Here is a 24,627-nt window from a genome sequence, read left to right on the forward strand (position 1 = left end):
TGTAGAAGCCTTTGGTTACTATGCGCACATCGTATACAATATCGTGCACACCTTTGTTACACCATGCGATCATGCCGCCACAGCGGGACACTAGACGATGAAAGAAAGTTTCAAACGATCTGCTACGACGTGCGATTCTCAGCGGGGTCCCTGATCGCAGGAGCGTGTCAGACACAGCGAGATCGCTGGAACGTCACGGATATATCGCTGGAACGTCACGGATCGTGCCGTCGTAGCGATCAAAATGCCACTGTGTGACGGTACCCTTAGTTCTACTTATAACAACCTAGCTTGCATTTTCTGTTTTTTTTTTAAGAGAAAATAAATACGGTGTACATTAATTTAATATTTTTGGGTCTAGATTGAGTTCCAGATAAAATGCTTGTGATTATGACGTTAAAAGTGGGTCCTGCCATAATCTGCCGAAAGCTAACACTCAGGTTCCCTATTATACTCCCAGTGGCGTAGGAAGGGGGGTGCAAGGGGGGCGGGCCGCCCCGGGCGGCACAATGCGGGGGGTGGGTCACCGGGCCGCAGCCGGCGCTGGCTGAAGAAAACGAGCGCGATCTGCGCTATACCACGGATTATCGCTGGCGGCGGCCATCTTCCGGAGGCCGCGCATGCACAGATGGTAGTGCTCGGCTTCCCGGGGCTTCAGGAAAATGGCCGCGGGATGCCGCGCGTGTGCAGATGGAGATCGCGGTGGCCATTTTCCTGAAGCCGAGTTCGCATCTTTTATTATATTACCCGTAACTTTCACTTTCGATCTCCTGTCAGTGTCACTGCAGCGATTCCAGGAAGCATCGGGGATTTCTGAGCGTCCGCACAGCAGCAGATCACATCAGATCAGAGGCAGAGAGGATCGCACCAGGCTGAGGTGAGCAACCGCCGGACAGCAGCCGCCCGGTGTGGTGATAAGGGGGAGGCCGCATTTATGCACTTTATTTATGCATTTGCAGTTTCTCTTTACACACCACTTTTAGGGTCCTTCAGACTTTCTTATCTATTTATACTTTTTTTTGAGGGGGGGGAGAACGAGGTGTTCCCCATTATACTTTATATTTTAGGCACGCAGGGCCTGTGATGACGTCGCGGTCACGGCAGGTCCTTCTGCCAGACGATCTATGCCAACGGAACGTGGCGGTTGTCTCGCGAGGAGCGGTAAAAGCGGCGTATGTGAGTATATAATGTTTTTTTTTTTTTATTATTATTTTTAACATTAGATGTTTTAACTATTGTTGTAAATTGTAAAAAACTTGGTCACACAGGGTTAATAGCAGCGGTAACAGAGTGCGTTACCCGCGGCATAACGCGGTCCGTTACCGCCGGCATTAACCCTGTGTGAGCAAAAAAAAAAAAAGAGTTGAGCAAAAAAAGCTTTGTAGGTCTCAGCAGTCACGTTGGTGGTCCCAGAGGTCTTGGTGGTTCCAGCGATCACGTTGGTGGTCCCAGCAATCGCGTTGTGGTCCCAGCGGTCACATTGGTGGTAAGCAGACCTTTTTTTTTTTTTTGCAGTCCCGATCATGTGATGGTAACATTCACCGGCGATTCGGCGAAAGAATTTAACTTGTCCATGATCTGAGGTCTTATTTCTGCTGCATTTTTTTTATTCTAAAAAATGCATCATAGAAAATTCAAATTCAGCGTACAGGCTTTACCAACTTACTCCGCTGCCGGGCCGATTGGTCATTTGGTGGGAGGGCGGGACTGTGTGTAGCAGCACCCAGACGTAGGCAGAAAGTCATTCTGGGAATGCTGGAGTGTCTGCAACCAGTCCCGCTCTTATGCCGGCTACAGGAGTGCCATCCTGGTGGCCCGGGTCCTTGTCTGACCTAACTTTGTTTTTTTGTTATTTTGTTAGGCTTAGATAAAATGAAGCGAAGAAAAGAAAGTGGTGCAATGTTTAGAAAAAAGAAAAAGGCTAAGGAGGAAGAATTGAAAAAAAATGAAGGTGCACTACTAAAATATCTCAGCCACGATACTACTACTCCTGTTGCTGAGGAGATTCCTAAATTCACAGCATCAGACACAAGTGCTCCTTCAACTTCAGGAACCAATGAGCAGTGTGATGACCAAGACATTGACCCAAGTGCTCCTTCAACTTCAGGAACCAATGAGCAGTGTGATGACCAAGACATTGACCCAAGTGCTCCTTCAACTTCAGGAACCAATGAGCAGTGTGATGACCAAGACATTGACCCAAGTGCTCCTTCAACTTCAAGAAGCAATGAGGAGTGTGACGATCAAAATATTCCTGCTATTGATTTAAAGGATGTTGGTCTTTGGCCAAGTAAAATTAATGATGATACAAGGATCTTACTGGTACGTCAAGGTGCATCAGTGGTTCAGCATCTAGACTCAGACTTTGCTGAAGTGGTTCGTGAGGGAGCATCAATCAAGGGACAAAACAGAAAACTTACACGCAACTGGTTTTTTAAAACTCTGCCAAATAATGAAAAAATGTTGAGGTCATGGTTGCTGTACTCTCCTTCCAAAAAAGCCCTTTACTGCTTTTGTTGCAGACTATTTGCAGATGCAGAAACAAGTCAGTCTAATTTTGATTCAGTGAATGGATTCAACACATGGTGGAAACTTAATCCTAAAGTATACAACCATGAATCTAGTGTGGCCCATGTAGAATGTTTCACAAAATGGAAGGAGTTAGAAATTGGACTCCAACGTGGCGTAACAATTGATAAAAAAGTACAGGAAGAAGTAGAAAATAATGTGAAGAAGTGGAGGGAGATACTTGCAAGATTGTTGGATATCATTAGATTCCTTGCTAAACAAAATTTGGCTTTACGGGGTCACAGAGAAGTAATCCATCATGAGACTGATTACGAACCTGAATCAACTGGAAAAAAGGGAAATTTTTTAGAATTAGTTCATTTGTTGGCGAAATATGATCCAGTGCTACGTGAACATATTCTAAGAATCAAGTTTGGAAAAAAGTTTGCTACATCATATTTCTCTCCTACAATTCAGAATGAGTTTATAGAAAATTTGGGAGGGAAAGTAAGAAGCAAAGTTGTGGAGCAAGTAAAAATAGCAAAGTATTTTTCTATGATATTTGACAGCACCCCTGATATTTCTCATAAGGATCAAATGTGCCAAGTTTTACGCTACGTTATGATCAATGGAAAAGAAGTTAAGGTTGTGGAATCATTTGTTGATTTTATTGAAATAAAAGGTAAAACTTCAGAGAGTATTTCAACTGTGATTTTGCAACAATTAGAAAAATACGGAATTGACATCCAAAATTGTAGAGGACAAGCATATGATAATGCTGCTGTAATGGCTGGTCAACATACTGGCGTTCAGAGACGCATTAAGGAAATAAACAAAAAAGCTGAATTTGTTGCATGTACAAATCACTCACTGAATTTGGCAGGTGTACATGCAGCTTCTGTTGCACTGAGTTCGGTTACATTTTTTGGAACTGTGGAGCGTTTGTTCACATTTTTTTCTTCTTCTACCCATCGCTGGGATGTTCTGATTTCAGTCACTGGTCAAAGTGTCAAGCGTGTATTAGAAACTCGGTGGAGTGCACGGGGAGATGCTGTGAGTGCAGTGAAAAAAAATTACTCCAAAATTTTACAGGCTGTAGAACATTTAACTGGTGAAGAAGAAAATAGAGTTACCAGGTCAGATGCTGGTGTGTTACTTGTTGCATTACAATCTTTTTCCTTCCTGTGCTTTCTTGGCCTGTGGGAATCTGTGCTTAAAGAAATTAATGACACACAGGTCTACCTACAGACCAAAGGATTAAATATCCAACAATGTGACACAAAACTTGGAGCATTAAAAGCATTTTTAACAGAAAACAGAGAGGAATTAGTTAAGCATTCAGTAGCTTATGCAAAAGAAATTTGTGAAGATTTGGGAATAGATATGGATCGCCGCTCTAGAAAGAAAAAAAAGATGGCAGGTGAAGAATCGCAAGACGCTGCATTGCCATATGAAACGGAGTTGATGAGAGAAATGTACCTTTCGTTGGACAGAGTGATCCAAGAAATCACAACAAGATTTCAACAGCTTCATGCTCTTGCTGAAAAATATGCCTTCCTTACTCCATCACACCTTTTGGACGATAAGTATGAGTGTCAGCTAAATCAAGATCACGATGATATTAATAAGGAAGAGTTCCTCATTGAGAGAAAAAGGCTTAAAAGTTTTCTTTATGTTGCTGTTACACAAGACAAAAAAGAGACATGGAAGGAGGACAGTCCGCTTGAACTGTTGCAGTTTATTGTAAAATATAGTCTAGAGAACTCAGTTCCAAATATTGTCATACTCCTTCGCATTTTTCTTACTATTGCTGTAAGTGTTGCTACTTGTGAGAGGAGTTTTTCCAAGTTAAAGCTGATTAAAAATTACCTAAGATCCACAATGAGCGCCATGCGTTTAGGAAATATGGCCATTCTGTCTATTGAACATCAGCTGAGTGAAGAAATAGACTTTGATGATGTTATCAACGATTTTGCAAACAGAAAGGCAAGAAAAGTAAAATTCTAAAATATTTGAAATCAACTGTACTCCCAAAGTGACAATTTAAAGTTTCAGTTAAACAATAAAGAGTTTTTTTTCTGTGCGTGTTGTCCTGACTATTTTTGGTAACCTTTGTATTGAGTCGGGGGGGGGGGGGGGGGGGCGCCAAACTCGGGACCGGCCCCGGGCGGCAAAAGCTCTAGCTACGCCACTGCAGTGGAGTCATTCAGGAGAGTCAAAGTCCGTGGGCAGCTTCCATCATGCTGGTGCGGAAGAAGGATGGGACCCGGCATTTCTGTGTTGATTATAGGCGACTGAATGCCTGCATGGTGCGAGATTTGTATCCCTTGCCCCAAATTGAAGAGTCATTGTCTGCCTTGTGGAAAGCAAAGTACTTCTCATCCCCAGATCCATTATTGATCAAAGACGGTGTTCATTCTACCCATGGGATTGTTTGAATTCAATCAGATGCCCTTTGGTCTTGCCAACGCCCCTGGGACATTTCAATGACTAATGGAAAGATGTTTGGGAGACCTGAACTTTGAAGCCACCCTTATTTATCTGAATGACATCATTGTCTACATGGCTACCTTTGAGAAGCATCTCCGGCGGCTGGAGCAAGTGCTCAGTCGACTGCAGAAACACGGCCTGAAAGTGAAGCCACAAAAGCGTCACCTCTTCCGCAAGCAAATTGAATATCTGGGACATGTTGTATCTGCTGAGGGGGTGCAGCCTGCATGAGAGAAGATAGCAGCAGTGCAGGACTGGCCCACCCCGAACCCCAAAGATTGCGAAGGATGTATGGGCCTTTCTGGAACTTACTGGATACTATCGACGGTTCATGAAAACATTCACTCATATAGCTAATCCGCTGCTGGAGTTATTGAAAGGAATGCCACCTGGTGCAAAGAATCAGATCATCCAGTTGGGAGCCAGCCAGGAAGAAGCCTTCCAAGCCCTGAAGATGGCCCTGACGGAAGCACCCGTTCTGGCTTATGTTGACTTCTCGTAACCCTTCATCCTTCACTCTGATGCCGTATTGTCACAGATGCAGGACAGAAGAGAGTGGGTGATTGCATATGCGAGTAGATCTCTCCACAACTCCAAATGAAATCCAGATAACTACAGTTCTTTCAAGCTAGAAATACTGGTGCTAGTGTGGGCAATGACCAAGAAATTCACCAAGTATCTGTCAGCGTCCAAAGTTTTGGTACGCACCGATAGCAGTCCTCTGGCCCATCTGGAAAATGTGAAACTGGGGGCCTTGGAGCAAAGATGGGTGGCCCGTATGGCGAAATACCGATACAATATTGCATGGCGGTGATGCAGGAACAGATCAGAGAGGTGTCGGGAACACATGCTGGGACGATATTGTGATGATTGGGTGCAGCTCCAGCAGGAAGATAGGGAACTCGCTCAGTTGAGACGGTGGGTGGCTTTGAAGCAGCGCCCCAGCCGAAGTGAGAGAGATGCCCTGTCCCCAGGAAAATTGCAGATCCTCTGGCAGTGGTAGAGGCTCCAACTGGAAGATGGCTTGTTGTATTGGAAGGTGCAGTTAGTACAGGAGTTGGGAGTCACATGGCAAGTGGTACTGCCAGAAAAGTTGATCAGTGAGGTGGCCACGGAAGCTTATGAGAGAGGAGCCCACTTTGGCCCAGAGTAGACTTTCCGGTTGCTGCAGAAGTTGGTCTATCATCCCCATTTGAAGACTGTGGTAGAGGATGCCTATCGATAATGCCGAAGTTGTTAATTAGCCAAACCTCCTGAACAGAGGGCTCCTACTCAGACCATCGTGACCTCCGTGCCTCTAGAACTGTTACTGATCGACTACTTGACCATAGGCCCCACTCATCTCGGATATGAACATTGCCTTGTGACGACCGACCACTTCATGAAGTTCGCTGTGGTGACTCCAACCCGGGATCAGACGGCTGAGTCAGCTGTGCAGGCCATCTGCCGTGATTTCATCTGGGTGTACAGTTGCCGAAAACAATTCTTTCCAATCATGGTGCCTGCTTTCAAGGTCGAGTGATGGAGGAGCTTCACCATCTGTATCGCATTGAAAAGTCCAGGACGACACCTTACCATCTGCAGGGGAATGGAGCCTGTGAACGTTTCAACCAGACGTTGCTTCAGATGTTGAGAACGTTGGAGGAAGACAAAAAAGTCTGTTGGCCTGAGTATGTAGCTGAGTTGGTCTGGGTATACAACAACTGAGTGAACAGTACAAGCGGATACATGCCATATACCCTGCTGTTCGGCCAAAAAAGACAAGAGATTACCAAGCTGGAGTTGGACCCAGAGGAGGACTACACACGGACAGGGGTGTCCACCTGGGTCCGTGAACATCAACATCACTTGCAGACTAGTACAGATGAGGTTTCAGGAACTTGAGTACCAGGTGATGACGCTTCTGCCAGGGACAGCCCTCGAGGCTGGGGACCGAGTATTGGTCCGAGACAAGCGGCCTCGAGGCAAGTTAGAGCATCGATGGAAACAAACTCCATACCAGGTGAAATGCCAAATTGGAATTGAGGGATCTGTCTATGAAGTCCAGCCTGAGGGAAAAGAAGGGGGCCCTACCCGAATAGTCCATGGAAAGATGCTATGTCCGTGCCTGTAATAAGATTCCGAAAGAGAAGGAAGAGGGCCAAGTGTTCCCAAAGTGTCCATTCCAGCAACCTTTGATTCGTCATGGTTCGATTGGAAGTTTTCGCTGGGACCTCAGGGGTTAAGACTTTTCAGCCTCTCTCTGGCTGTGTTAGGGCTTTATATTGCCTCTGCTGGGCTCTGGTCTTTGTCAGTTGTACTTCTGTCCTCGGCTGAGTAGTTTGACCCTTGTGTGCTTGTGCCTTGTGCCTGCTCTTGTGTGTTATCCTGTTACTGACCTGGTTCTGTCCCCCATTTTTGCTGTTTATTGATCTGTACTGCTCATTTGATTTGCCTGGTTTCTAACTTCTGCTCCGTTCTAACTTCTGCTCCGTTCTGACTATTCTTTCTGCCTGTCCCCCTGGTACTTTTGCTGCCCTCTCTAGTTTCTGAAACTTGGCCTGTATTTGATTCCTCTTTTGTACCTCGCTCCTGTACCTCGCTGACCTCTCAGTTTTGACCTCGGCTCTCCTGACCTTCCCTTGTTCTGTCAGTGCCCGCCATCCTCTGCTGTCTTCTCCGGGAGTGCTGTGGCTTTCTCCGACCCAGGTTCCACCCCCTGCAGTCACGTGCCGCAGGCCCTGCACGTCAGCAGTTGCTCCCCGTCCTGTTAAGCTTTCCATGCGTTGCATTGCCTCACTCATCCAGGACATAACGGAACACGTGTACTGAGTTAGCCTTACCAGTTATGGTGTTCTTTACATGATTGTGATGAAGAAGAAGAACCTGCCTCATCCTCTGACCTGGAAAGTCCATTACCCACTGACACAGGAGAAGTACGAGAGCCTGTAACTCCCAATACGGCTGCTCCACCAAACCCAGACGCATCCCCGTCCTCAACTGTCCAACTTGACTTGATTACCCAACCTGTCTTATGCTGCACAGAAAAAATGGCAACTGGAATACCTCCTAATTGTTATGAGCAAGACCAGATTATTTGGCAGCGGATCATTCGAGACATGGAAGCGTGTCAACGCCTGCTGCAAGAACTCTCACCCGTGGAATGGCGAGCTAAAGAAGAGGGTGAGTGTAAGGAGGAGGATCGGGCCATGGGAACCTGTAGCGAACCAGGTCCGGACCTGTTCAGGCTGCCTCTCTCATTGCTTGGGGGAAGAAATGAGGACCCGGACTAACCTCATGACCTGGGTAGGAGGGGCAGCTTAAATAGCAAAGCGTGCACAGCCGCGGGTAGTTTAGCGTGAATCAGCAGCAGCATGCAGCCAGGTGAGCAGTGTGCTCCTTCCTCTAAGCATCGGTGCCACAACGGGCTGCGTTGCTTGGTCCCCGCTGCTTCTAGTGGGACCGCTGCAGTGAGAAGTGCGGTGCGCTCAGTAGCTGCCAGAGACAGAAGTGCCGTGCGCTCAGTGACTGTGAGTACCGCTCACATGCAGAGGAGAGAAGGCCGAGTACCGGACAGACTTTTGCGGTCTAGCTTGTCACTTGCTTCTTACCCATTTATGTTCGACTCAGAGTGCCGCGCCCTTGTTTGCTTTGGCCACACGTGCTTATGGACTAGGGGCTCAGCGGAAGGTACCAGAGACTGACCGCTGCTGCCAGAAGATGTACCATTGCTTAAAGGACCCCATCTGGGCACATAGCCCTACTGCTGCCGGTTTTACACACCCTCTATGGGATCATCTGCTGCAGAGGACCATACAGGACACAATAATTCTTCATTTGGACTGCTATTGTTTTACAGTTGCTACCCCTATTATCACTCCTTTATTCATTAACCTTCCTGCGAGGAGTGAATACCTTGCTTTATTAAATTGTTACTGCGGCACCCCAGGAGTCCGGTTGCCACAATGGCATTGCCTTCCTCCAAAGAGGGTGATGTTATGCCTGGAGGTAAGGAGGGATCTCCTTGGCAAGTAACACAAACATACAACACCGTCCTAACTCCAGACCAGAAGGGGGAGCTCTAAACCTGGCTTCAGGATAGCTTCCCTATAAGTTCTGGCCTGGAGGCGGGGTTAGTGAGTTCTGTGTGAGACAGTGAAGGGAGAGGAAGCATGTGAGGAGAGAGACTGGGAGTGAGGCTTTAACTGAGCTCTTCCCAGGATTAAGCGCAAAAGAAACTGGACACCAGAGTCCGTGGTTGCATGGGTACTAAAGGCCCAGCAACTAGAACCGGAGGGCAGGTCTCCTGGCCCATCTAACACCTGGAGGCACCACAGCAAGTGAGGAGCCTGGGGTTGCTAGTGAGAAGATAGGGCCCATGAAAGGGTCATGCTGTCACCCATATGGGTTAGGAGTAACAGACACTGAAAGGAGCTTGTGTACAGCTTCAAGCAGCAAGGGACAGAGAATTCAGCGCAGAAGGAAGACCTCCGAACCCACCTGGTTAAGTGGATCCCAAGTTACCTCATAGCTGCCCGGACCCCATCAACACCTGTAACATGTGCCCTGCACTACACCTGCACTTCACCAGTAAAAGGTAAAGGAAAGTACAATCACTGTGTCCTCCAATTATTTCCCTGCACCTTCAGTCCTGCACCCCACTGTCTATCATCCCTTACCAACTTCACCAGTAGCCTTGGGGACTAAGCTCTACCTGTGGGAAGCTGTACCAACTTGCTGCAACACCATCAGCCCCAGTGGTCCCCTTTAAGCAGCGTCGGCCATCCCTGGCTGAGTACTACAGGTGGCATCACGAACATTTCCCCATAGACTTTATTGTCAACCACACTTCATCCGCTTTAATTGGATGCCCAGGGCTACGGACTGAGTCACCGCTTCTGTGACCACCCCTTTAAGTACCGCCGGACCTGGTACAGAGTATCCCATGGTCCTAGCGGACTTTCCATTTCACCTTGTTAACCTTTGCTCTGCCTCCCGTTTTTCACTGCATCCCACAACCTACTTACAACCGGCAACCAGTAGACAATGTGCAACTGCGGGTCATCACTTACATAAGGTGCAAACGCGGCTCCCCCAATACACACTGTGCAAGTGCTGCAAGACAATAAACACTGCACAATGAATGCAATGAAGCGCACCCTTATGACTAAATGACCAGGTAAGAAATAACTATATAAAGTGTTTTTTTTTTATAAGGATTACAGCGCCAATTTTAATGGGAAAAATGTGTTATTGATGCACATTGCATCACTAACAACGCACTGGGGACACTTTACATGCTACAAAGGACATGACAGGTTCCCTTTAATATGGATTAGTACAAAACAGAACTATAAGCATGCCTTCTAGAAATGAGCAAAACTTTTGAAATTCAAATTAGGGCATGTAGCCTATTCTGATCAGGCAGGCTATTCTGACAATGTGTGTATCTCAAGGAGAACAAATTAATTTTCCTGTGCTATAGCCTAATATGATTACACCTGTGTAAACCTGTAGTATACACCAATCCTGATTAACCACACATTTAATAAATTATGGATGGAAATGTGATGGAAATATATACAGTATATATCTATATACAGTGGGGCAAAAAAGTATTTAGTAAGTCAGCAATAGTGCAAGTTCCACCACTTTAAAAGATGAGAGGCGTCTGTAATTTACATCATAGGTAGACCTCAACTATGGGAGACAAACTGAGAAAAAAAAAATCCAGAAAATCACATTGTCTGTTTTTTTATCATTTTATTTGCATATTATGGTGGAAAATAAGTATTTGGTCAGAAACAAACAATCAAGATTTCTGGCTCTCACAGACCTGTAACTTCTTCTTTAAGAGTCTCCTCTTTCCTCCACTCATTACCTGTAGTAATGGCACCTGTTTAAACTTGTTATCAGTATAAAAAGACACCTGTGCACACCCTCAAACAGTCTGACTCCAAACTCCACTATGGTGAAGACCAAAGAGCTGTCAAAGGACACCAGAAACAAAATTGTAGCCCTGCACCAGGCTGGGAAGACTGAATCTGCAATAGCCAACCAGCTTGGAGTGAAGAAATCAACAGTGGAAGCAATAATTAGAAAATGGAAGACATACAAGACCACTGATAATCTCCCTCGATCTGGGGCTCCACGCAAAATCCCACCCCGTGGGGTCAGAATGATCACAAGAACGGTGAGCAAAAATCCCAGAACCACGCGGAGGGACCTAGTGAATGAACTGCAGAGAGCTGGGACCAATGTAACAAGGCCTACCATAAGTAACACACTACGCCACCATGGACTCAGATCCTGCAGTGCCAGACGTGTCCCACTGCTTAAGCCAGTACATGTCCGGGCCCGTCTGAAGTTTGCTAGAGAGCATTTGGATGATCCAGAGGAGTTTTGGGAGAATGTCCTGTGGTCTGATGAAACCAAACTGGAACTGTTTGGTAGAAACACAACTTGTCGTGTTTGGAGGAAAAAGAATACTGAGTTGCATCCATCAAACACCATACCTACTGTAAAGCATGGTGGTGGAAACATGCTTTGGGGCTGTTTCTCTGCAAAGGGGCCAGGACGACTGATCCGGGTACATGAAAGAATGAATGGGGCCATGTATCGTGAGATTTTGAGTGCAAACCTCCTTCCATCAGCAAGAGCATTGAAGATGAAACGTGGCTGGGTCTTTCAACATGACAATGATCCAAAGCACACCGCCAGGGCAACGAAGGAGTGGCTTCGTAAGAAGCATTTCAAGGTCCTGAAGTGGCCTAGCCAGTCTCCAGATCTCAACCCTATAGAAAACCTTTGGAGGGAGTTGAAAGTCTGTGTTGCCAAGCGAAAAGCCAAAAACATCACTGCTCTAGAGGAGATCTGCATGGAGGAATGGGCCAACATACCAACAACAGTGTGTGGCAACCTTGTGAAGACTTACAGAAAACGTTTGACCTCTGTCATTGCCAACAAATGATATATTACAAAGTATTGAGATGAAATTTTGTTTCTGACCAAATACTTATTTTCCACCATAATATGCAAATAAAATGATAAAAAAACAGACAATGTGATTTTCTGGATTTTTTTTTCTCAGTTTGTCTCCCATAGTTGAGGTCTACCTATGATGTAAATTACAGACGCCTCTCATCTTTTTAAGTGGTGGAACTTGCACTATTGCTGACTGACTAAATACTTTTTTGCCCCACTTTACATAATTGTCTAAGGGTCACTTCCGTCTGTCTGTCCTTCTGTCACGGTTATTCATTCTCTGATTGGTCTCGGCAGCTGCCTGTCATGGCTGCGCGACCAATCAGCGACGGCCACAGTCCGATTAGTCCCTCCCCTACTCCCCTGCACTCACTGCCCGGCGCCCGCTCCGTAATCCCCTCCACTCACCGCTCACACAGGGTAAATGGCAGCGGTAACGGCCCGTGGTGTAACGCACTCTCTTACCGCTGCTATTAACCCTGTGTGTCCCCAACTATTTACTATTGATGCTGCCTATGCAGAATCAATAGTAAAAATATGTCATGCTTCCGGTGAGGTCCCGTCCCAGGGCTGGTGTGCGACAAGGACCTGCTGTGACGTCACGGTCATGTGACCGTGACGTCATCATAGGTCCTGCTCAAACCAGCCCTGGCACCGAAAGCTGCAGCTTGCAATGGAGCGGTCTCGGGAGCGTGGCGCGTAGCGAGAAAGGCGGCGGCTGGTAAGTATAGCAGGACTTCAATGGGCTATAGGTGAGTATATGTTTATTTTTTTTTAAGTCTCTATACTACGTGGCTCTGTGCTGGCCAATATACTATGTGACTGAGCAATATACTACGTGGCTCTGCTATATACTATGTGGCTGGGCAATATACTATGTGGCTGAACAATATACTACGTGACTGGGCAATATACTACGTGGCTCTGCTATATACTATGTGGCTGGGCATTATACTACGTGACTGGGCAATATACCGTACTATGTGGGCTGTGCTATATACTATGTGGCTGGGCAATACGTGACTGGGCAATATACTACGTGGCTGGGCAATATACTACGTGACTGGGCAATATACTACGTCGCTGGGCAATATACTACGTGGCTGGGCAATATACTACGTGGCTGGGCAATATACTACGTGGCTGGGCAATATACTACGTGGCTGGGCAATATACTACGTGACTGGGCAATATACTACGTGGCTGGGCAATATACTACATCGCTGGGCAATATACTACGTCGCTGGGCAATATACTACGTGGCTGGGCAATATACTACGTGACTGGGCAATATACTACGTCACTGGGCAATATACTACGTGGCTGGGCAATATACTACGTGGCTGGGCAATATACTACGTGGCTGGGCAATATACTACGCGGCTGGGCAATATACTACGTGGCTGGGCAATATACTACGTGACTGGGCAATATACTACATCGCTGGGCAATATACTACATCGCTGGGCAATATACTGCGTCGCTGGGCAATATACTACGTGGACATGCATATTCTAGAATACCCGATGCATTAGAATCGGGCCACCATCTAGTATATATATATGTTTTTTTTTCATATAGCTCTCACTTGCATATATACTCATATATACTCACAGCTAATATATACACTATAATCAATTGCTTAAAATGGCTGACATAAACTCACATAAAGCAGACCAGACATGTATTGGGACTTTCCAGGCAAAAAGTGGAACAACACCAGATGTGCTACTGTACGTGATGAGTGCATGTCTCAACTTTGTTCTAATTGCAGAAAAGATGACAGTTACACTTAAGTTGCTTATTCAGCATTCATATATGCTTCGATCACAATATTCCATATATATTTAGATAACCAATAAAATTGAAACCCAACAATATGGTAATTAAGTAACCACCCCTAACCACCCCCTTTCTATATGCAATTATAAAACCATGTATGTACAATAAACCAGCAATATTGATGGAATGTTATTCTGTCACCGTGGATGTACAGTGTCATTCTTGAGCACGCAAAAAAAAAACCTCTAATTGGGAACGGCCACAGCACACACAGGTATAGATTTATCCAAACCAAATTTCCATAACTTCTGGAGCCCTCCTCCTCCTTCTCTGCCACACTGCTCTTCTTCTCCACACCTCTCTCCTCCTCCTTCTCTGCCACACCTATCTCCTTCTCTGCCACACCTCTCTCCTCCTCCTTCTCTGCCACACCTATCTCCTCCTCCTCCTCATTCTCTGCCACACATCTCTCCTCCTCCTCCTTCTCTGCCACACCTATCTCCTTCTTCTCCACACAACTCTCCTCCTCCACCTTCTCCTTCGTTAAGCGGCTGTGTCTCCATATCCAGTGCTGACAGCACAAGGCACTTTCTATGTCCCATGAACAGCACAGCCATTGCCAGTTATGATATCAGGAGAAGAGGGTGAAAACCTCCCTGCCCACAGTACTGCAGGCAGCCCTTAGGCTACGTTCACATTGGCGTTCCGCCAATGTGCGTCGCTGTTGCGCCGGCGACGCAGCGGCGACGCAGCGGCGACGCGCCCCTATGTTTAACATAGGGGACGCGTGCGTTGTTTTGGTGGCGTTTTTCGCCACGTGCGTCGTTTCCGACGCTAGCGTCGGACGCAAGAAAACGCTACATTGTAGCATTTTCTGTGCGTCCGATTTTCGTCAAAAACGACGCACGCGTTTTTACGTGCGTCGCGCGTTGCGTCGCCGACGCAGGGCGGCGCAACGCTAGTGTGAACCTAGCCTTAGACACATCAGGCAGCAGGCAGCTCAGCCCGGGGTGCAGAGGGGGAGGACAGACATCTCCATCTGCTGATAATGTACAACTTCAGCACTGGTCAGAGATGCCAACATTCACACCAACATGGAACTATAATCTACCACAGCTCCAGTCAAGGGAGGGAACATCCTCAAACACAAAAGCAACTTCTAAATCCAAATATCAGCCCGTGCATGACCCCAGCACACAATATCGCAACTATTCCTCTGATGAAGGTGAATAGGGAACATCATACATGCTCCTCAGTACTAAGAAAAGAAACCCAGAGGCATCAAGAATGCAGGGGCAGACAAAGGCACCACCCTTACACTATGTACACTTCACCCCAAGTCAAGTGACCAGTATTCTGAATAATCTGCCAGACCCAGAGATGCATCCTATGCCATTTTACAGAAGAATGCAGCAGAATCAGCGAACATATGCAGCAACATGGAATAATCTCTGGGCCATAATGGAAATAAAAGCAGGTGGTGCATTCTGGCCAATCATGAAGGAACACTTCAAACTTCCAGCAGAATTAGATGTACAGAAAAGTCTATGGTCCAAGGGACCCCAAGACGTGGGAGAACTTCAAGTTGCTCCAGTATGGTTGTCACTCAAGCCAGGTACGCCATACCCTCGTAAGGCCCAATACCCCCTGTCCATCACCCAGAGTCAAGCTGTCTCTGACCAACTGAAGGTCTACCTGGAAATAGGAATCATTATTCCTTGCTTATTGCCTTGCAATACCCCGCTTTTCCCGGTCAAGAAAAAGACTGTAAAAGGAGAACCAGCCAAGTTCAGAATGGTGCATGACCTGAGTGCCGTGAACGAGGCTACGGTATTTGAAACCTCAATTGTGCCAAATCCGCACACTCTGCTCACAAATGTGCCAACCACAGCAACAGTGTTCATAGTGGTCAATCTCATCAACGCTTTCTTCAGTGTTCCCCTTCACCTGGATGACCAGTACCTGCTTGCCTTCACACACCAGCGAACTCAGTCGAGGGGTTCAAGAGAGGCCTGGATGTCTTCCTGGAGCAGAACAATATTGTATCATACAATTATTAGGTTCTGTAGAAGGACGTAGATCTGGGGATTTATTATGATGGAATATAGGCTGAACTGGATGGACAAATGTCTTTTTTCGGCCTTACTAACTATGTTACTATGTTACTATGTTACTATGTATTGTGACCATCAAAGTGGAATATGAGGTATTATTACTTTTTAGAGACAAAATGTGGAGGGCACTAGCACAGAGCATTAATATATTTTAGGGGGGAATTTTACTATCTAGAGAGGCACAGTGGTGGCATTACCATGTGGGGCGGTAAAAGGAGCCATTATTGTACCACACAGCATGTGCTCTAGGACACATGTGGCAGCAGTGGCTCAGTATTGGAATTACCAGAATGAGGAGTTTGTACTGGTTCGGCATAAATATGGACGATGCTGGAAATGTGAGAAGTCAGATGTGTCTTTGTTGTATTCTCTGCAGCCGAGTCCTGGCTGGGGAAGTTGTCATGTCGGTTTGGGCCAGATGGAAAAGACGGGAAAAGTGAACAACTCCATGAGAAGGAACATCAGCTGTAAGTAACTATCTGTAATTGTGCTGTGATCTCTTATATGGTCTGCAGGACTGGTCTCCATATAGCAATATCAGTGTTCGTTTTTGTAGGTACATTTATTTTCAATCACAGCGCATCATCTGCTGATGTTCCCCTATGCTCACAATTAAGGTACCTTCACATTAAGCGACGCTGCAGCGATACCGACAACGATCCGGATCGCTGCAGCGTCGCTGTTTGGTCGCTGGAGAGCTGTCACACAGACCGCTCTCCAGCGACCAACGATGCCGGTAACCAGGGTAAACATCGGGTAACTAAGCGCAGGGCCGCGCTTAGTAACCCGATGTTTACCCTGGTTACCATCCTAAAAGTAAAAAAAAACAAACAGTACATACTTACCTACAGCCGTCTGTCCTCCAGCGCTGTGCTCTGCTCTCCTCCTGTACTGACTGTGAGCACAGCGGCCGGAAAGCAGAGCGGTGACATCACCGCTCTGCTTTCCGGCTGACCGACGCTCACAGCCAGTACAGGAGGAGTGCAGAGCACAGCGCTGGAGGACAGACATAAATATTTTTTATCATTATTTATGATATATAGTTATTGCTACTTTCAGTTTACTTTATATCATAGTAATGAGCTGAGTAGAGTGTCTCCCCGCTGGTCCTGTCACCACAGCAATGGTGACCTGTATTCTGCAGCCCGCAAACAAGGGTGGTGGAGCGTCCTGACCACAGTCCTCTGGGAGAGCAGGCAGTGAGTGCACAGAGACCCCACAGTTCGGGAGCAGCTTTTGGGGCACCCCATTGTCAGATGGGCGCCATCTGGCTATACTGGGAGCTGTGACCACAGCCCTGCTCTGCCCTATAATGGCGATCTGTATTCTGCAGACGGCGGATACGGGTGGTGGAGCGACCTGGGAAACATGGGAGAATAGGCAGTGAGTGCGCACAGACTCCACAGTTTGGGAAGCTGTTTCAGAGCCGCTTTTGGGGCACCCCTTTGTCAGATGGAAACTCTCTGGCAATAGTGGGAGCTGTGACCACAACCCGGTCCCCAAAATGCTCTCTCAGGGCTGTATACCCACAAGTCGACCCTTCGGGGTCTTATGGATTCTACTTATATTCTGATATAATTACATTGGGGTGATCACTTTTCTGATATATATAATTCTGTCAGGTTGTTATTACAGATTTTTTTAAGATGGCGTTTCACAGGGAAGTTAGAAAATGATGTATGGCACATCAGAGTCCAGAACCTTAAAGGGACACTGTCACCTGAATATGGAGGGAACAATCTTCAGCCATGGAGGCGGGGTTTTTGGGTGTTTGATTCACCCTTTCCTTACCCGCTGGCTGCATGCTGGCTGCAATATTGGACTGAAGTTCATTCTCTGTCCTTCATAGTACATGCCTGCGCAAGGCAAGATTGCCTTGTGCAGGCATGTACTACGGAGAACAGAGAATGAACTTCAATCCAATATTGCAGCCAGCATGCAGCCAGCGGGTAAGGAAAGGGTGAATCAAACACCCAAAAGCCCCGCCTCCATGGCTGAAGATTGTTCCCTCTAAATTCAGGTGACAGTGTCCCTTTAAGAATGAACAAGGAATGTACAATGCTGAGGTTCTAGCACCAGGAATGTGCCAAATCATGAAAACATTTACCCCCCATTGCCCTGTCCCCTCTCCCCCACAACACCCACAACCTCTCACATTCACCTCCCCAGTGACCATGACATGCCACTTACCAAGTTAGCAGGCAGCGAGACGGCAGGACTAGGAAGTGTGTGAGATAAAAGCACGTGGGTACTAGGACCCAGCATCTCCTGAGCCAGTCCCAGCGTGCACAAATCTGCAACCCCGAAGAAGCCAGCACCGCCAGCACCGTACACTGCAGAAGGGAGACTCCACTGTGCTGCTCTCCTCCTGTGGAGTGTTCTGCCTCATCAAAAAGTGACAGGGGCTCTCGGTGGGCCCCTTCATGTGACAGGGCCCGGGGCCATAACCCCCTCTGCCCCCCAAGTAGCTACGCCACTGTTGGCTATATATAAGGCTAACTAATGATGCAATGGAGGAAGAGAAGGATAAGTATAGAAAGCAAAATATGAGGATGTTGATGATGACAATGACCAGGCACTACTTGAGAATGCAGCCTGTGTACCATGAAGATTATTATGAGAAAGAGGATAGGTTGATTCTTGCACATATTACTGGTCAGTTTGCTTTTACCACATGACCAGGTGATGCTGCTTCATATGCAAATGCAGGTCATAGTTCCTAGTTTCTTGGAGCATGAAAATTCATGGCCTATTTTCCTCCTGTAAAGCCTGCACACTGTAAAAGTTTTTTCTATCAACAATGTAGAAAAGAACACTCAGATTCGAGATGGCCTCAAGTATGATGGGCCATTAGCATTACCTGTGAATTTAGGCGTTGTTTAGTTTCCATCACTAATACCACTAGCAGCAAAACCGGCTCCTAAGCTGACCACAGAATAATAAAAACTAACCCAGAAGATCTATTGTTCAGACATTGGCACTGGTCTTTACCAACTGACAACACCCTCCTCCTCTGATGACATCACTTCAGCAGCACCCTGATCTGGTTTCCAGGTCTTGTCCACCACACAACCATAATCATCATTATTGTCATTGTCCCTTTCACACTAGCGTTAACTGCAATCCGTCACAATGCGTCGTTTTGCAGAAAAAACGCATCCTGCAAAAGTGCTTGCAGGATGCGTTTTTTCCCCATAGACTTGTATTGACGACGCATTGCGACGGATTGCCACACGTCGCATTCGTCGTGTGACGGATGCGTCGTGCTTTGACGGACCGTCGGGAGCAAAAAACGCTACATGTAACGCTTTTTGCTCCTGACGGACCGCTTTTTCCGACCGCGCATGCGCGGCCGGAACTCCGCCCCCACCTCCCCGCACCTCACAATGGGGCAGCGGATGCGCCGGAGAAATGCATCCGCTGCCTCCGTTGTGTAGTGCGTTAAACGCTAGCGTCGGAATCTCTGCCCGACGCATTGCGACGGGGAGATTCCAACGCTAGTGGGAATGTCTGATAGTTGTCTGAGTTTGGGGAATGTCCTGAGCGCCTTACTTCACCACCTGACTGCCACCTCAAGATTTACCCTGACTCAGAGTGTCAAAACATACTTGTGTGCCCCTGCCTCCACGGCTGATAGGCACAACTAGGCATGTGAATCATGTCCTTCATGTCATTCGAGAACAAAGGCTGACTCATCTAATCAATAGAATAAGAAAAAATAACTAAGGCTACTTTCACACAACACACATCAGTTTTTTGTTTTTTTTTGCCTTCAGGCATAATCTGGCGATTTAAAAAAAACAAAAAACTGATCCTGTACAAATTATGAAATACTAATGCGCTGGATTCGGTTTTTTGCTGGATCTGTTTTTGTTTATCAGGGAAAGAGAGAGAGACCAGAACAGAAAATGTCCATAATTTCAATGGAGAAATGCATGAAAAACTGGATTTGGAGGTCGGATTCATCATTTCAACACACGGTTCATACGTTTTTCGCCGGATCAGTCGCTGGGCGATTTTTCACCGTACAGAAAAAACGTTCCTATGAACGTTTTCTCCAGCTGCCGGAAAACTAATTTTAGATGGATCTGGCAAAAAATGGATGAAACGTGCGGCCATCTGGCGCAATCCGGTGCTAATACAACTCTATGAGATAAAAACAGAGCCAGGGGAAAAAAAACGGATCTGTTTTTTTCAAAATTCGCCAGATTGTGCCTGACGGCAAAAGCCTGATGTGTGAAAGTAGCCTAAGATATTGCTGTGAAATGTATTCCTTAGTCAAAAGAGTGGTGTGCATAGAAATGTATCACTGACAAAACTGACCATCTGCAATATAAAAGATTAACTGGTATGATATTGCAGGAGGTGAACTATGCACTACTGACATAAACTAAGCAGGTCGCTGTATGAGGTAACATCATCCTGCAGTGAGGAGTGCCATATACAAGGAAAAGGAGGAAAATTGTGACCTACTTTTAGTAGTACTATTGCCCAGATGGTTGGTGCCAATGGAGGTGGTACTGCTCCTGCAATCAGCTTCCATATTTCCCGCTTTTTCTTTTACCATACATTTTGTACACAACTATAATTAGCGGTTTACAACATTTATTCAAGCCTTTACAAAAAGTACTGAATAAAATATGCTAGGTAAGGTATACATGATCCTCAACAACACATGTTTTGGTATGATATGTACCGTATGTATTGTATTTCAAATTTAATTATTTAAAAGGAATCAGTCAGTTACATGAATCCCTCCAAACTGCATATTTGTGCATTCAGGTTTTGAAATGTACAGTAACTCAATCGACACGTTAATAATTGGTATCTGTTTCTACATTCTCAAAAAAATAGTATTTTGATTAATATGCAAATGGAGAAGGAAGTGTATGACAAAACACTTTGTGATACAGAAAAACTAAAATCCATACAGACTTCTCCAGAGTGGGGAAGAAACAAACTCATTTTATAACTGGGGAAGTAAGAGAACTGATGCTTCAACCTCTATTGAATTAGAGACCTCTTGTCATGAACAGGAAATTACAACAGGAGATCTGTTCTGAGAACAAGATACCCAGACTGGGATTTGTTTATTCAGAAGCGGAGAAGTACAGGACTTTCTATGTTCAAAGGATTTTTCTGAGACACTTTGGAGCCTGTGGTCAGTGATGAATATTGGGGTTTGCATTGATCCAATATTTATGGGAGATATATTTTTGGCATAGTAGCGAAGAGGCGAACATAACACATTCACTGATATCAAAGTAAAGCCATTGTAATTGCTCCAACTTAATATCAGTACAAAGGATGAAGCTAGCCTAGCCATATTTTACCTAAATATAAAGGTAAAATAGCAATAGGAACAATGTGACAATATCTACCATCAGGGACCTCCAGGGGCGAAGCTCTCCTGAAAGCTGGGGATATGTGGCTGTAACCTTGATCTATTAAAAATGAGAGTTTGGGTGCCTCGAATTGTTAATTTTGGAAGACTTAGCTTTCTGTGAGGGTGTCCCATTTTCCCAATCGGATTGCTTCCCTCCATAAAGATAACAGCCATTCCTGCAACATCAGGTTTAGTACTTCTTTTGCAATTCCTTTTTATGTTGTGTAATTGTATATACTGTATTTATTTGTTCCCGTTTTGTATCATCTTTGTATATTTTTTATAAACAGTGCCATAGTTTCCAGATTAAATATACAGAATTTAATAGCTCTGTTCCACTTGCTCTGAAAACTTTACCCCTGAAACCATATGCTACCTTTAAGGGGTGTCCAATAGGCCTGTATAAACCAGGGGTGGGCAATTAATTTTCTCAAGGGGCCACATGAGAGACCGTTACTGTTGTGGAGGGCCAAACCAATAGGCTGAAATTAATTCTGCTCAATATTAATATTAACATATTTATTGTAATTATTTGATGTTCTACGCCTGATTATACAGCTGATATTATATAGCATGACCCAAAGAAAGACTCCCTATGTACAGCATGAGCCCCACATAGCCTCCCTATATACAGCATTGACCCCACATAGTCTCCCTATATAGAGCATATGCCAAAAAAACCTCCCTATATACAGAATGAGCCCCACATAGCCTCCCTATATACAGCATGAGCTCCACACAGCCTCCCTATATACAGCATGAGCTCCACACAGCCTGCCTATATACAGCATGAGCCGCACATAGCCTCCCTATATACAGCATGAGCTCCACACAGCCTCCCTATATACAGCATGAGCTCCACACACCCTCCCTATATAAAGCATGAGCCCACACATAGCCTCCCTATATACAGCATGAGCCCCACATAGCCTCCCTATATACAGCATGAGCTCCACACACCCTCCCTATATACAGCATGAGCTCCACACACCCTCCCTATATACAGCATGAGCCCACACATAGCCTCCCTATATACAGCATGAGCCCCACATAGCCTCCCTATATACAGCATGAGCCCCACATAGCCTCCCTATATGCAGCATGAGCTCCACACAGCCTCCCTATATACAGCATGAGCTCCACATAGCCTCCCTATATTCAGCATGAGCTCTACACAGCCTCCCTATATACAGCATGAGCTCCACACACCCTCCCTATATACAGCATGAGCCCACACAACCTCCCTATATACAGCATGAGCTCCACATAGCCTCCCTATATACAGCATGAGCCCCACATAGCCTCCCTATATACAGCATGAGCTCCACATAGCCTCCCTATATACAGCATGAGCCCCACATAGCCTGCCTATATACAGCATGAGCCCCACATAGCCTCCCTATATACAGCATGAGCTCCACACAGCCTCCCTATATACAGCATGAGCTCCACATAGCCTCCCTATATACAGCATGAGCCCCACATAGCCTCCCTATATACAGCATGAGCTCCACATAGCCTCCCTATATACAGCATGAGCTCCACATAGCCTCCCTATATACAGCATGAGCTCCACATAGCCTCACTACTGTACACTATATACAGCATAAGCCCCATGAGTTGTGTCCCCTTACAAACTTGTGACAGCGGTGTGATCTGTGCAACCCACCAGCTGTTATCTTTGACACACTTTAAGAGCCACTGCCTGCATAGCTTGTTTTCTCATACAGTACCAGCTACCTTAGCTTGGTTGATACTCATTGCCTGTGCTATGTCAGGAAATCAGAAAGTGTATTATCAATCAAACTAAATAGCCAGGTGCTGGACGAGGAGGAATCCTCATGGGGCAGTGGCTAGTTGATGACCTAAACACTAAATGCCTAATTTGCATATGAATGAAATGGTCATTAATCTGGAATGAAGCAGCAGATAGAAGAAATAAAGGTGCTGATGTATATACATTTCAAAGACCTGTATGCCCATACAGTTTGGGGCTTTTGTATAATTTTTTGTTAATTTTTACATTTTCTTAACAAAAAAATCCCTCTTCTCAAAAAGGATGCTTAAAAAAATTCCAGGAAGGTACAAGCCAAAAAGAAGAAAATGCGACAACAGTCCACAGCTTTGTGGTATGTTCAGTTGTGAACTTGTACTAGTAAAATACTTATGCAAAAAGTTAAAGGAAATCTGTCATTAGATTTTTGCCACCTAATTATTCCAGTGATGTATCACCTATAAGGCTGCTTGCAGTAGTATAGATAAAATCACTGTTTTATCAGCAGGAGATTACCATTAGAGGACTAGTAAACCTGCTGCCAGGTAGTCAAGCATATTCTTGAACTCAGTATAACCTCACTCCCATCACTGATTGCTAGCTCTCTGTATACACTGTACATGGGCAGAAAACTCTTGTACAGTGCATACATGTGTGTACAGAGATCAACATTTAGATAACTGCAGCCCAGTAAGTGACACATCGCTAGTGTCAGGGACCTTACATTATACTGCACTCAGATGGGGTAGCAAAAATCTAGTGACAGACTCCATTTACAGTAAGAAAGTTAAACTTGTTTCTAGGTAAACAAAATATGCATCTCAACGTGCCTTATATCACCTAGTTTTTAAATTGAATTATACATCTTCTCTGCAAATAATAATATTAATTACCTGTAATGAAATCCCCTTTCTTCGGTTTGGCCCAGTCTAAGATAACAAAGGAGTGGCAACCTTCAACTGCCACAACAGTAATGTTATAGGAGATATTTCGAGGTGGAAGAACTCCATCTTTCATTTCTTTAGGTAAAAGATCAGCCAGATTCTCCACTTGGAAGTGTTCTAGGGCATCATTGAGTGAGCATGGGGTGTTTGGGTCCTTACTTATATATGATACATATGGAGCTGGGAAAATAAGAAATGGTGCCATATAAATTAAGATTTCACATGTGTAAATATAATCATCTTATTTTTCATTACCTGTTACACTGACACATAGAATACAACTGTGTGAGATGCTTGAGCATTTAGACTCACAATTACTATTAGATACTTTAACTATGTACATTTCATCAATCTTTATTCTTTAAAAAAATGCTATTTAGCATCACATGGCTCAGATCAAAGTTTCTGCTTTTAAATGGAAGCTATCATCAGAAAACAATCAAATGGTTAAATCAGATTTTATTGTTGAGAATTTTGGGGGCAATTTTTTCACACTGGGCCCTGTTTTTTTAGATACTTCCTGTTCTTTCAGGGGGACTTTTCAGCACTCTCCATATCATCAGAGGCAGGATTAGAATGATAATTAACAATTCTGTGCAGAGCTGATAATACAGGATCCCCCAATCACAATACATGATGTAAGGCTCATCTAGTAACATGGACCCG

At 45.4% G+C, this 24,627-nt stretch overlaps 2 protein-coding genes across 3 annotated transcripts in view; one reads left to right on the forward strand and one right to left on the reverse strand.

The window, feature by feature from the left end:
* The window catches only part of FNDC1 (fibronectin type III domain containing 1), a 392,429-nt gene that overhangs the window by 86,395 nt on the left and 281,407 nt on the right, over nucleotides 1-24,627 (reverse strand). For both annotated transcript variants that reach the window (XM_069769220.1, XM_069769221.1), the window contains one exon: nucleotides 23,911-24,141. In XM_069769220.1, coding sequence (XP_069625321.1) covers nucleotides 23,911-24,141 — 231 coding nt within the window. The remainder of the gene's footprint in view (nucleotides 1-23,910; nucleotides 24,142-24,627) is intronic.
* On the forward strand, nucleotides 807-4,515 carry LOC138680734 (zinc finger MYM-type protein 1-like). Its single transcript, XM_069768011.1, has 2 exons — nucleotides 807-877; nucleotides 1,862-4,515. Exon 2 carries the CDS (start codon nucleotides 1,873-1,875, stop codon nucleotides 4,513-4,515), a length of 2,643 nt encoding a protein of 880 aa, XP_069624112.1. The 5' UTR covers nucleotides 807-877; nucleotides 1,862-1,872.

The sequence above is a fragment of the Ranitomeya imitator genome, chromosome 5 (assembly GCF_032444005.1).
Source record: "Ranitomeya imitator isolate aRanImi1 chromosome 5, aRanImi1.pri, whole genome shotgun sequence".
Taxonomy (NCBI): Eukaryota; Metazoa; Chordata; class Amphibia; order Anura; family Dendrobatidae; genus Ranitomeya; species Ranitomeya imitator.

Excerpts from the sequence above, each read along its gene's own strand:
- LOC138680734 (XM_069768011.1), top strand. The coding sequence starts at position 1,873 with ATGAAGCGAAGAAAAGAAAGTGGTGCAATGTTTAGAAAAAAGAAAAAG.